At 45.3% G+C, this 14,015-nt stretch overlaps 1 protein-coding gene across 22 annotated transcripts in view; it reads right to left on the bottom strand.

Annotated features, from left to right (window-relative positions):
* The window catches only part of POFUT3 (protein O-fucosyltransferase 3), a 259,490-nt gene that overhangs the window by 233,738 nt on the left and 11,737 nt on the right, over nt 1-14,015 (bottom strand). For 12 of the 22 annotated variants that reach the window (XR_014063101.1, XR_014063098.1, XR_014063103.1 and 9 more), the window contains exon 2: nt 4,968-5,321. Coding sequence is in view for 12 of the 22 variants with exons in the window: in XM_081523473.1 (XP_081379599.1) it covers nt 4,968-5,048 (81 nt within the window). In the remaining 10 variants the exon portion in view is untranslated. Of the gene's footprint in view, nt 1-4,967; nt 5,322-13,047; nt 13,701-14,015 lie in introns of those variants that run through there. The other 10 variants (XR_014063097.1, XR_014063100.1, XR_014063099.1 and 7 more) reach the window with 2 other exon arrangements.

Here is a 14,015-nt window from a genome sequence, read left to right as displayed (position 1 = left end):
AAGACTCCATGCTCCCAAGGCACGGGGCCCAGGTTCCATCCCCAGTCAGGAAACTAGATTCCACAGGCCACAACTAAAGATCCCACATACCAAAGCAAATATCGAAGATCTCACCTGCCACAACTATTAACAAGACCTGGTACAGCTTCCCTAGCGGCTCAGGGGTAAAGAATCCGCCTGCCAATGCAGGAGACATAGGAGATGCAAGTTCGATCCCTGGGTCAGGAAGATCCCCCAGAGAAGGAGATAGCAACCCACTCCAGTATTCTTGCCTGGGAAATCCCACAGATAGAGAAGCCTGGTGGGCTACAGTCCATGGTGTCGAAGAGTCAGACACTACTGAGCACATACATTCATGTTCACAGCCAAATAAGTAAATTTAAAAAAGAGACAGAGAGTCTGGGTTCTGGAGAGCAAGGCCATCAATCAAAGTAATCTGCAGAGCCGAGTGGGCAGAGTAAAATCAGAGGGGCAAAACTGCTGCCATTTCATCAAACTTTAAGGTTTGATATTCAGATGGCAAACAAATGTAATACATTACAAAAAAATGTAATATATTTACAGCAAATTACAAAATATGTTATAAAGAGCAGTATAAAAGTAGCGGCTGGTCTGCATCATATATAACAAAACATTAATAGTCAGACTGTGCAAAGAATAAAGCAGTTAAAAAAAGACATATTTTCATGTATTAACTGTTCCACCAGTCAACAGAGGAGACTCCCTGTTGGCCCTCAGGCCCCACTCTCAGCAGCCAAGGGTGGTGTCGTCTTCATGCATTTGCTACTTTTGGTGTCAGAAAAGAGCCCCTGCCCACTGATGTGACGGAAGGTCTGTAACTCCCTGGGGAGGGTCTATAATGTTCCCTGATTCTCTGAGGGATCCAAGGCCAAAAAAACTATTAAGAGCCACTTGGCAAAAAGCCACACAGTATTCCAAAAGGAGGACAGATTTCTATTAGCCTTGAAAAAAGCGTGGATTATTTGTGACACTAAAGTCATCATTAGAACAGTAAAACTGTCACTGAAAACTAAAAACCCTTGCCAACAGTGCCCTTGGCACTTTTATGAATCCACCTGCAATGTCTGAGCCCTGGATTCGATCCCTGGGGTGGGAAGATCCCCTGGAGGAGGGCATGGCAACCCACTCCAGTGTTCCTGCCTGGAGAATCCCATGGACAGAGGAGCCTGGCGGGCTACAGTCCACGGGGTCACAAAGAGTCGGACACGACTGAGCGACTATGCACAGCACAGCAATAAGATGGCTGCTCCCCAGAGCTTCACGGAATGGTGTTGACTTTAGCCACAAATGCTCTATATTTTCACCCAACCTTTCCCCCAGCGACTTTAAAGAATCACGTTGAGAAAGCCATGGGTATAACTTCGAAGACAAATTTTGCTCCACATTTCTCATCAACATCTACTGTGCAAGGTATAAGTTCATATCCAAATAACAGGGATTGCTTTAAGGAGAGACTGTCCTACCAAACAACTTCTTTTAAACATGTTTAGCCTCAGGCACCGATACCAATACCAGGTGGTAAGAAATACGGGGCACAGAGGAACATATTAAACAAAACCATGAGGAGACAATCAGCCAAATTCAAAATCTGGGAAATTCAAAATGACAAATGACCTAGTTTCTTCTACAAACCCATGACATGGAATAAAATGTGGGGCAGAAGAAACTTTTAGAAAAGAAAATCCCCAAAATGTTTATTCCAGATTCAAATCAACCCATTAAAAGTTTTTTTGAGATAACTGGGGAAAATTTAATATGGCTTGAGACATAGATGGTCCTGAGTAATATTAATTTTGCTGAGTATGACAACAGTCATATGGTTATACTAAATTTAAAGTTCCCATCTGTTAGAGCGGTGGTTCCCCAACCTTTTGGGCACCTGGGAACGATTTCATGGAAGACAATTTTTCCACGGACTGGGGGAAGGAAACCGGGGGGAGGATGGTTTCAGGATGATTCAAGCACATTACATTTATCGTGCACTTTATATCTATTATTATTTCATCAGCCCCACCCCAGATCATCAGGCATTAGATCCTGGACACTGGGGGCCCCTGTGTTAGAGAATCACATTAAAGAAAGTCCAAGTGAAATAATATGTCTTAGACTTGCTTTAAAATGATTTCATCAATTATTTGTGCAACTGAAAGGTAGATAAAATTCAAAAAGAAAAGTAGATACCATACACCCAAAGAATCTACAGATACTATATACAAAATATCATTAAACGTGAATCAAAAACAGTGTCATAGATGAATGACTTCCTCCAGAGAACCACAATGCTTTAGTTTAACTGTAGGTCAATGAAACATTTTCAAGTTTAGATTATTAATCATGTTATAAAATCCGTTATGGGTTGAACTGTGCCCCCTCCCCTGCCCCCCTAGCCAAATTCGTACGTTGAAGCCCTATCACCTTCCACCTCAGAATGTGACTGAACTAGGAGACAGTCTTTAAAGCAGCAATTAAGTTAAAAGGTCATCAGAGTGGGCTCTAATCCAATATGACTGGTGTCCTTGTAAAAAGAGGAGACGGGGACGCAGAGAAGTATAGGAAGAGGACCGTGTGAAGACACAGGGAGAAGACAGCCATCCACAAGGCCAAGGGGGAAGCCTCAGAGAAACAACCCTGCTTGCTGACACCTTGACCTTGGACTTCTAGCCTCCACAACTGTGAGAAAATAAATTCCTGTTGTGTAAGCCACCCAACTCAGTCTTTGCTATTTTATATAGGGCATCCCTAGCAAACTAATACAGGATTCATGACATGATTTTTGTTTTTTTTTAGCCTTCCTTTTCCCTACCTACGTGGCAAATTATTTCATCTTGCCCAGCCTATAAGCCAGTAAAAACAGGAACGGTCCTAAATGTGGAGCTCTCTACAAAGGTCACAGGTGTAAAGCCTTGTACCAAGGGCACAGATGTGGACCCCTGCACCAAGGTCATCTCTGGAACTGATTAAGCACCATAGCAACCGTTGCCATGAGCCCCCTGACCTTATATTAGGTAAAAATACCTACCCTCTGGCATCCTAACCAGTTGTCTCATGTTACCCTTCCAGCAGGAGTTTTCTCTGTCTTGAGGCTATAAAAATTGGCTCTGCTGTGCTATGCTCAGTTGCTCAGTCATGTCCGACTCTTTGCAACCCCATGGACTGTAGCCTGCGGGGCTCCTCTGTCCATGGAGATTCTCCAGGGAAGAATACCAAAGTGGGTTGCCATGCCCTCCTCCAGGGAATCTTCCCACCCCAGGGATCGGACCTGGGTCTCCCGCATTGCGGAGACCACAAAAGGGGTCGGCTCGCCCTTGAACCAGCCCACTGTTCTAACAGCATCTCCCCCTCTAATAAACTCTGTTCTCTTCTCATTCTGCCTCATGTCTGGAAATTCTTTTCCAACCTGTGCACAGACTATGACACTAAATATACAGGCATTATATTTGTTCATTTTATAGTGTTCAAACAAAAATAGTATTATAGCAACACTGAACAATTAAGCACTCAATGTATCCATCAGGACAGGGTAACATCTCAAATCAGACCACTGATGGCAAACTGCAATCAAGATCCAGGCAAAGGTTCAGCTTCAGTAAATACACTACCTCTTTTATGCTGGAAACTTAAGAGATGACATGCCTACCAAAAGCATGGTAATTTATTCTGACATCAAAAGCAAAATTCTTAACTTGTACACAGGCATTCCTCAAGCCTGGAAAAGAGGTCAAATGTCTAGTAGGATCAAAGCTTTCTCATAATTTCCCACAGAATAAAGCAGAAAACCGCAGCCTTTCCAGCTCAAGCAGGTCCTAGATCCTTACCTCCAAGAGAGACACAATGAGAGCCAGGGGTCTGCTGTGATCAGAATCTCAACCTGGCAGTGGAAGGTGGTGGTGGAAACAGCACGGGACTACCTGCCAAAGTGTTGGTATAAGCATTCGTTCATTCAGCCCTAAGCAAGGAGAAGGGCAATCCTCCAGAATCAAACGCCCAGAGAACATCTTTGTCTCCATCAGGCCTGCATGTGAACTACTCACATCCACAAGTAATCTTTAAAAGTCCTTTTGGATTTTGAAACGGACAGCAGGGACACAGTGGAGGCTAAAAATTCTGAACTCTATACTTTTACCTTCACTGTGAAACTTGTATTTTACTTTGAAATCAGCAAATGAAGTTTAGAAGAACCAACTATATGAGATAAATGGGAAGACTGAAGAAATGCTTCAGTTCACTTACCCTACCACCAACAAATTTATTAATGCCGCTGTTTGTGTTCTGCAGAACAAACTAGCTTGTCCTTGGAAGAGTCACTGCTTCTTCAAGAATGGGATCTTTCAGAAGGGGTCATGACTTGGGAGGAAGTCATCCAAGATAAACCTTCATCTGGATCTTAACTGCAGTTTGCCATCAGTAGTATGATTTGGGCTGTTAGCCAGTCCTCACGGATACATTGAGGACTTATTTGTTCAGCGTTGTCTTGAGCCAACAAGACAGACAGGGCTCTACTAGAACCAGGACTCTGGGGCTTCCCCGGTGGTCCAGTGGCTAAGATTTCACCTTCCTATGCAGAAGGTGGGGGTTCAATCCCTGGTCAAGGAGCTGAGATCCCACATGCCTCGTGGTCAAAAAACCAAATCATAAAACAAACAATATTGCAACAAATTCAATGAAGATTTTAAAAATGGTCCGCATCCAAAAAATCTTAAAACTAGGATCCTGCAAGAGTCACAAACTGATTTCCCAACTCACTGATTTTGTTTCTACCTACCACATCCACTCACTAAACCTCAATATCATATGTTAAAAAAAGAAAGTATTTTCCTTGCCTTAGCGAGAACATCCTGACCCTGAGAGATGAAGCAAAAAGTAAAGTCCTTGGAGCGAATGGGATGGGGGTGGGGGCAGGGGCAGAGGCCCAGGAATCAACATTATACGACCCACGCTCTTGATACCTGGAGTGTGATGAGCAGAAAGACGGTAGCCATGATGCACAGGCAAGATGCCAGAAGCTTCCCCCTCTGAATCCGCACCATGCTGCCCTGCCCTGGGTGACTGACAGAGGGCGAGCCAGGTTACCAGGTGTTCTCGAGTCGGCCCGCAGACCAAGACAACTTCATGTGGAGGAACCATCTGCGTGCCAATTTCCTCCGCTGCCATTCCTGCTGGGACCCGGGCTCCATGAAGGACTGAGATGTGAGGTTCTGGGGGCGCCTGGCTTGGCATTGAAAGGGAACAGCATGCAGTCTTCTTAAGCTATCATCAGAGCAGCTGGGGATTCTTTAAACCAGAAGGCATCCAAAAAATATCTGTAACAAATGAACAATAGTTTGGCCTTAGCACAGGAGATCTCATTAATGCAGCCTTGCAGGGCTGCAGTGTAGAAACGAAAAGCTTTACAACTAAAAGGAATCTTGGGATCATTTAGACCTAACACCTCACTCATAGATAAGGACACCAAGACCAGAGAGGTCAAGAGACTTGCTCTAGGTCATACATTACAGAAGAGTGAGAGATCGAGACTAAAATGATGCTTCCACTTAATTTTCTTTGCCATCAGACCTGAATTCCGAAAGTCACTGACATGTGATCATTTCCTTCCATCTAAGTCTCAAAAGAACAGAGAAGTGGAGCAGAAATAGCCGGGACTGTCCACTCAGTTCTGTAAAAATTAGGGAAAGAACAAAAGTTTCAGGCTTTAATCAGAAATGGCAAATGATCAACTGACCCCAGTTCCCGCCAGGGAAAACCACTTCGGCCACAACATAAGGAATTTAGATTACTGCTTTATTTGCTTAGTCTTTTACAGCAAGTGCACTAAAGTAGTGGATTTTGTGGGCAATATGGTTCTCTGGATGTCTTGAAATAAGGTGTCCATCTATCTGAAATGGATGGTCTTTTCCAAAAGCTTTTCAAATGAACTAAATAGTCCCTCAGAATGCCTCTTACTCCTGGGGTTCCCTGAAGTCAAACGTGCTGAGAAAACCACACTGTGGAGTTCAGAGAAGAGCAAGGATCAACATTTCAGAGGAAGGGGGCGCGCCAAGGGCCTGGTCCTAAGATCTGGCTGTACACCTCTCAGATATGGAGCTGAAGATCCAATGAGAAATACAAAAATGATGCAGAATTCTGCTTTAAAACCTTGGTTTTAAAGGTGTGCTCCCCTCTCACACATCTACCTTGATCAACTTTTAAGTCCAGGCTATTTCTTCCCTTCAGCAACAAAATGACTCTTGGTCTCAGAAACAGCCAAAGTGCATTTTTCTTTCATCTGCAGAAGTCCTGCAATCCACAGGGTCTAAGAAAACGGGCTCTAGTCAGCCTGCCAGGACTCAAATCTCAACCCCTCAGACTGTTCGTGATTCCATGATTCAATTCCCAAAATATAGATCACAGAGGTGCCCAATCAGAGAGTTACTGTGAGAATTCTATGAGATAAAATTGGAAAAACACTTATTTCAGAGCCTGACACACAAAAAATATCCGATAAAATATTCTGATTATCATTCTGGGCTTCCCGGGTGGCTCAGCAGGTAAACCATCCACCTGCAAGGCAGGAGACACAGGTTCCATCCCTGGGTTGGGAAGATCCCCCGGAGAAGGAAATGGCAACCCACTCCAGTATTCTTGCCTGGAGAATCCCATGGACAGAGGAGCCATGGAATACAGGGCTACAGTCCACTGGGGCACAAAAGATTCAGAGACAAATGAGCAACTAACACTTTCACTTTTTCACAAATTATGCCAGAAGAATTTAAGGTTACAAAAATCCCTTCCATCCAAAGAATCTCAATAGAGGTCATAGTCCCCAAACCAGAAGTACACAGTACAGTCTCGAGGACTGAGCTGTGGGTAAATACATAGCACTAAAGAACAGAATCAGCTAGGGTAGATGGTCTGATGATTTAGAGCAGGCAGCAGCCAACCAGGCCTTGGGGCACATCAATCTGATATACATACAGCACAAGTTACCCGGGAGTTTGTCATCAAATCAGTGGTTCCCCAACAGCGGGGTACAGATGGACCTGCAGAGAGCACCGTGAAGGCTGACAAGCTCCAAGACAAAGGGGCCCCAAGAAGAAAGCTCCCTTCTGTTTTCTCATTGCCCTCAGGGCGCCCCCAGAACACCCCTTCCCAGGCTGGAGCAGTGTGTGTTTGCTCAACCAGGTCAATAACAGCTGAAGTGGACTCACTAACTGACCCACTTGACCCAAGCGCTGAGCTCTGAGACGCATCGTCAGACCATGCGCACGGCCATCTGCCGCCCAGAGAGGGGTCTGGAGCTGAGAGTCATCACTGCATAGTCCTGCAAGGGCTGTCCTGTCAAAAGCAGCAACACTTTAAGTCCAAAATAATTTCCACGTTCTCTGCTTTATGTTGAATTAAAATGGACAGGAGGGAGACTGGATGTCTTAGTGAATTAGTAGCCTGAGGATGCCAGCTTCCCACACAGCCACAGCCATGCAGGGCCAGACCCCGGCGTGGGTTAAGGGTCACAGCCACGGGACCAAGGTGACTTCTGCCCTGTGGTTCTGAGTGAAAAATGAGAGGCCAACCCTGGGTGACACCCACCAGGGAGCTCTGGGAAGTCTCAGATCCTCTCTCTTCTAGTAACTGGTGAGTCATTTGGGTTAACAGTGAAGTGATGTCGCTCAGTCGTGTCCGACTCTTTGCGACCCCATGGACTGGAACCTACCAGGCTCCTCTGTCCCTGGGATTTTCCAGGCAAGAATACTGGAGTGGGTTGCCATTTCCTTCTCCAGGGGATCTTCCCGACCCAGGGATCAAACCCAGGTCTCCCACATTGTAGGCAGACGCTTTACCGTCTGAGCCACCAGGTAAGTCATTGGGTTAATAATTGACTCTTAACTGAGTCTGAGGTTATGCCAGGGAGTCTTTTGAAGGAATGTGTCTAATTACCAGACACATTATTCACACCAAAGTGTCATTTCTCAAACGAAAACATTCCAAGATGTTTTCATTTCATAATGTATAAAATCCTCGGAGCATCCCTTAAGTAGGGGCTGCTGTCCTGGGAAAGACAGATGACATGGCAGGCAGATAGGAAAGTCTAAGGGCCTCTGGACAAATCTCCAGGCAATTTTTAAATAACTGCCTTCGACTCTACTTGACCTCACCAACACTCTGCCATCTTTTCCTACTTGGTGACTCCAAAAGCCTGATAAGAACTTCCCCAGCAGTCCAGTGTTAAGACTGTGTTTCTAGGTGAGGTTCAATCCCTGGTTGGGGAACTAGGGTCCCACATGCTTCTCGGTGTGGCCAAAAAAAAAAAAATCAAAAGTCTGATAACTAGGATTTCTGACCTGCTAGCATCCCTCACCCAGCTCAGAGATATTGTTGGAATGTAGACTGGGTATCTCTCCTCTGATTAAAATCCATCAATGGATTTCAGTGCCAAAGAGTTCAAGATAAAGACCAAATTCATTAGCTTAGCAAACAAGAGTCTCTGGACTCCACCCTACTTCTCCACCTTCTACCTGACAAACCCTTTGTTCTAGCTGTTCCTGGAACATAGTTTCCTGTTCAGTGCTCTGGTCCCTACCTACAACACCCATGCCTCTTTCACTATCAGAGCCATTCTGGGCATTCAAGGCCACCTGCTTTGAGAAGTCTTACTCCACCCTACTGCCAGGTCAAAGATACATGGCCATTCATTTTGCGTGTTTCTGCTACATCAGTGGACAGAATGCTGGGGGATGTTAGGCAACTCTTTAAAGCTGCTTTATTGGGTGAATATAAAACCGCTGAACATTAAAAAGTTGACCAAACAAACAAAAAAGTTGACCAGTGTTGGTAATTTGCAGAAAGACTATCCCTTGGGCACCTGATGAGCATGGTGCAGTGGTTCCACAGTTTCCCTTTTCATCCCATTTCCTTTATTAACATCTATTTGTGTTAATGTGCTCCTCACTGTTTTTTAATGGACTTCATACTTTGTTGAGTTATGGGTTGTTTTGGGTTTTTTTTGAGTGCTGCTCTGCCTTACAGATTTCTATCTGGGAAGGTCATCCTTTTGGACCAAGCACACACTGCAGGAGAGACAAACAGACTCACGAGAGAGAAAGGGACACTGGTAGCTGCTGGAATCAAGACAGGTGATTAGGGGCTTCCCTGGTGGTCCAGGGGCTAAGGCTCCATGCCCTCAATGCAGGGGTGCCAGGTTCAGTTCCTAGTTGGGGAACTAGATCTTGCATGTGGCAACTAAAGAACTCCCAAGATCCTGCACACTGCAACTAAGAGCCACTGCAACCGAATAAATAAGTAAATACCTTTTTTTTAAATTAAATTAAAAGACTGTATACAGGTCAGGAAGCAACAGTTAGAACTGGACATGAAACAACAGACTGGTTCCAAATAGGAAAAGGAGTACGTCAAGGCTGTATATTGTCACCCTGCTTATTTAACTTCTATGCAGAGTACATCATGAGAAACACTGGGCTGGAGGAAGCACAAGCTGGAATCAAGATTGCCGGGAGAAATATCAATAACCTCAGATATGCAGATGACACCATCCTTACGGCAGAAAGTGAAGAACTAACGAGCCTCTTGATGAAAGTGAAAGAGAAGAGTGAAAAAGTTGGCTTAAAGCTCAACATTCAGAAAACTAAGATCATGGCATCTGGTCCCATCACTTCATGCAAATAGATGGGGAAACAGTGGAAACAGTGGCTGACTTTATTTTTCTGGGCTCCAAAATCACTGCAGATGGTGATTGCAGCCATGAAATTAAAAGACGCTTACTCCTTGGAAGGAAGGTTATGACCAACCTAGACTGCATATTAAAAAGCAGAGACATTACTTTGCCAACAAAGGTCCGTCTAGTCAAGGCTATGGTTTTTCCAGTGGTCATGTATGGATGTGAGAGCTGGACTATAAAGAAAGCTGAGCGCCGAAGAATTGATGCTTTTGAACTGTGGTATTGGAGAAGACTCTTGAGAGTTCCTTGGACTGCAAGGAGATCCAACCAGTCCATCCTAAAGGAGATCAGTCCTGGGTGTTCATTGGAAGGACTGATGTTGAAGCTGAAACTCCAATACTTTGGACACCTGATGCGAAGAGCTGACTCATTTGAAAAGACCCTGATGCTGGCAAAGATTGAGGGCAGGAGGAGAAGGGGACAACATAGGATGAGATGGTTAGATGGCATCACTGACTCAATGGACATGGGTTTGGGTGGACTCAAGGAGTTGGTGATGGACAGGGAGGCCTGGTGTGCTGCGGTTCATGGGGTCGCAAAGAGTTGGACACGACTGAGCGACTGAAGACTGTATTAATAAAATAGAAAGATTAATGGGAGGATGGAAGTGGTAGCGTGAGCACCTTCATTCTTCTACTCCTGAAAGTGATGCCATTCTTAAATTCTTAAATTCCAGACACAAATTGAAGCACTCAAAGTATACAATATTAATATAATCTCACTTAGTGGGTCTACTTAAGGTAGAAACTAGATAAAAACAAACTCACTAAAGAACTAAATAAAAAGACTGACATGAAGACCCAAACAGAAGCATTCAAAAACAACAGGTTTTTTAAATGGAAGAGGTGGGGGTCCACTATTGGGAAGATTCTGTATCACACCAAGAGCTGAGCCTCTTTTTCCTTGGAAGGTGTTCTTTGTAACTGTTCTTGCTCCAGGAAGGGCTTACTGGTTATTCTGTAACAATTTTCCTTCCTGGCAAAGACAGGAACTAAAATCCCTCAGCTGCTTTGATCATTCCTGTAATCATGAGTGAGGAAATAATCAAGTAACATGATAAAATCTGGCTAATGTGCCTAAAAACAAAGAGCTGGAACAAATGATCTTCTGGGGCTCTCCATCCCAAAATTAAGTTCTCTGATCTCATGAACACTCCATAGAAGAAAAGTCAATCAAGCAAAGAGACAGTAATTGGGACAAGCTGAGTCATCACAAACTAAAGATTTCAGGAAATATAAAATAAGAAATATTTCTATATGATAATTTAGGGTTACTTGATCTTCATTCTCCTTTTGACTAATTCAGCATTAACTTTTAAAAACTGAAATCTTATTTTCAAGTAAATATCTGAAAAATACTGTCAATAAAAATGAACTTAATTGTTTTTAATTTTTAAAAACTCATAGTCAAGAACTCTACTACAAATGTTTATTGTATTAAGAGAATGCTAGTATGGGAAATAGGTACTGGATTTCTTACTGAAATCAATTCTTTTTAAAAACAAATAATTGCTTTACAATGTTGTGTTAGTTTCTGCTGCACAATGAAGTCAATCAGCTACATGTATACATACATCCCCTCCCTCTGGGACCTCTCTCCCACCCCCACCCCCTCCTACCCATCTAGGTCATCACTGATGCTGCTGCTGCTAAGTCGCTTCAGTCGTGTCCGACTCTGTGCGACCCCATAGACGGCAGCCCACCACACACAGAGCACCTGAAATCAACTTTTTACATTCCAAATTTAGAAAGTATTTAAATATGGGTTGGAAATGCCTGAAAACTGAGCAATGCTTACACTTACATGAATAACATCATTGTTTGTCCAAACAATATGTTCATTTTATTTCCTAACTTTAATCCTGGTTTGAAATTTTTTTCAAATATGTTGTTTGTAAGATAAAACTTGAAAAATACTTTTAACTGAAGACTAAAAGATGAGCCGTAAGAACAGTAACAGTTGAGACTGTGTATTTAAATTCACTGTTACACACTGCCATCTAGCAGGAAGACAGCAAATGAAGAGTCACCACAGCAAGTCCAAAAAAGGGGCTGACCTAAATGATGCAGCGGTGCTAGGACACTGCCTCTGGCTTCAGGCAGGAGAGGGAGAAAGTTCTAACACTGAGGCTAGACTGGTGTCTCTGCCACTTTATTGCGCAAATACCCGGGTCTGCTTATTCAAGACAGAGGCAGGATCCAGGTCCTCCTCTAGAGACCACGTGGACCGGGCAGGAGAAACAATGCCCTAGTTGTAGAGTGACGTCACTAACACGCCCACAAGTGGCCCTGAGCGTCCGGGGGGGGGGGGGTCTCATCTTCAGTGAATGGAGGAGAACGAGGTCCTGAAGGCCAAAACTTGCCAAATTCAAAACTGCACGTAGCCCTCAACTGAAATAAACAATCCAAGTCCGGACATGAATACTACTCTCCCCGACTGACTATCTCAGACCGCTGTGCGGAGGGGGTGAGGTGGGAGCGGGGTTGCTGTTGGTGGTGTTGGGAGTTTGGAGGGGGCAGCCTGCTGGAGCCATGGTGTTAGGAAAAACAGTCATTTTGCGTGGCATTTTCTACATATTATAGAATCATTAAGAGTCCCAGAAAACGTCTTGAAGTCACGCTAAAGTTCTTTCCATAGCTTATATAAAATGTGTTCTATTCTGAGGACGCTAATCGGGTACCAAAATACTTTAAGAAATGGCTTGCACATCGTAGGCAAAGCCTGCAGTTCCGGGGTTTTCCCAGAGCATCTTCTGCCTTAAATAGGCAACGCCCTCCCCAGCTGGACAGCCAGCCTCGCTCCTACTTCAGCACACAATTCTAGCAACAAGTGATGCTCGACTCAAGACAGGAAGAAGAGGGAAGCCGTTCACCGCGCACAGAGGTGGAGTTAGGTTTTGGAGTTAGTGGGGCTGAGAAGATGGTGGCAGACGGGGAGGGATGCAAAACCTTCCTGGGGCGGGGGGGAGGTGCAGGGACGGGGCGGGAACCCGCTCTCGCCGAGGCCTCTGAACATCACCTCCCTCCCACCTGTGCTTTTCAGCAGCCAGATGGGTTTGCATCTCAGGGAGGGTCCCTGGAAAGCGCTCCTCAAGGCTTCCCAAAGAGAACGCGGACGCTTTCTCAGCACACAATTCCGTCTTTCTCTGACACACACTCCCTTCTGGGCACAAAGAGGTTTCCCTTGGGCTGTGAGTTCGGCGGGCAGTCTCAGCTTCGGCGCGCCTCGCTCAAGTCTCTTTTCGGTTCTCCGCACCGAGATCCTGCTCCCACCAAGCCATCGCTCAAGCCAGGAAAGCCCCTGAAGATGCTACTCACCGCAGCGCGGAGAAGGAGGCGCGCTCTGCCGGGTGCAGCCCCGCGGTTTTTCACTTTCGGTTCGCTTCCCAGCCGCAGCTCGAGCGAAGACTCGGAGAGGAGATTTGGGAGACGCGATAATAACCCCGAGCGCGTCCAGGCCTGGCGATCCTGGATCCGGGTTTTCGCGCAGAAGCCGCATTTAAAAGCCTGCGGGAACCTCCTTGCCCGGGAAACACCCACCGGCCCCTCCCTTGCTTGTCCCGGGCGCTCCACCCTCAGGAAAGTTCCTGGAAGGCTGCCAAGATCCTCTTCTAAAGCAAGTTGTTGTTTTAGTCGCTAAGTCGTGTCCGACTCTTTTGTGACTCCATGGATTGTAGCCCGCCAGGCTTCTCTGGCCGTGGGATTTCCCAGGAAAGAATACTGGAGTGGTGCCATTTTCTTCTCCAGGGGATCTTCCTGACCCAGGGATCGAATCCGGGTCTCCTGCATTGGCAGGAGGGTTCTTCACCACTGAGCCACCAGGGATTTTTGAGAAACTCTGAGCGCAGCTCATTCAAAGTCACCTATCCAGGAAAACTGAGAACATTTTAAGCAAAGCAGAGACCTCGGTACCTTTCATCAGCTGTCAGTGTTTGGTAGACTGAGCAGGATGATCACTTAGCTCTATTTTACTGGAGAAGGAAAAGTGATTTTAGTTACTTGACTTCTAAATTTGAGAATCCAATTAAAATTCTTTTGGCCTAGTCTAGACCGGAAGGGATAAACCTAGAGGGGGTCTTTTCAGACTTTGGGAGGGCCAGGACTAGGTGAGTGTCTAGGGATAAAAATTTGAGGAGGGATTAAGAATCATGCACCTCCTGGGCACGTCTGGGGACAGTGACTGCTGTTAGCTGCCCAGGGCCTGCCTCGCTCTCCTCCAGGCCCTCAGAGCACCAGTGCCCAGCACCTCTGTTAGCTTCTCTGTGAAATCAGGTTGATGATAATGA

This window comes from Giraffa tippelskirchi, chromosome 8 (assembly GCF_054371585.1).
Source record: "Giraffa tippelskirchi isolate mGirTip1 chromosome 8, T2T-mGirTip1v1.2.pri, whole genome shotgun sequence".
NCBI classification, from domain to species: domain Eukaryota; kingdom Metazoa; phylum Chordata; class Mammalia; order Artiodactyla; family Giraffidae; genus Giraffa; species Giraffa tippelskirchi.
The sequence above is the reverse complement of the archived record's forward strand: the minus strand, read 5'-3'. Positions and strand labels throughout refer to the sequence as shown.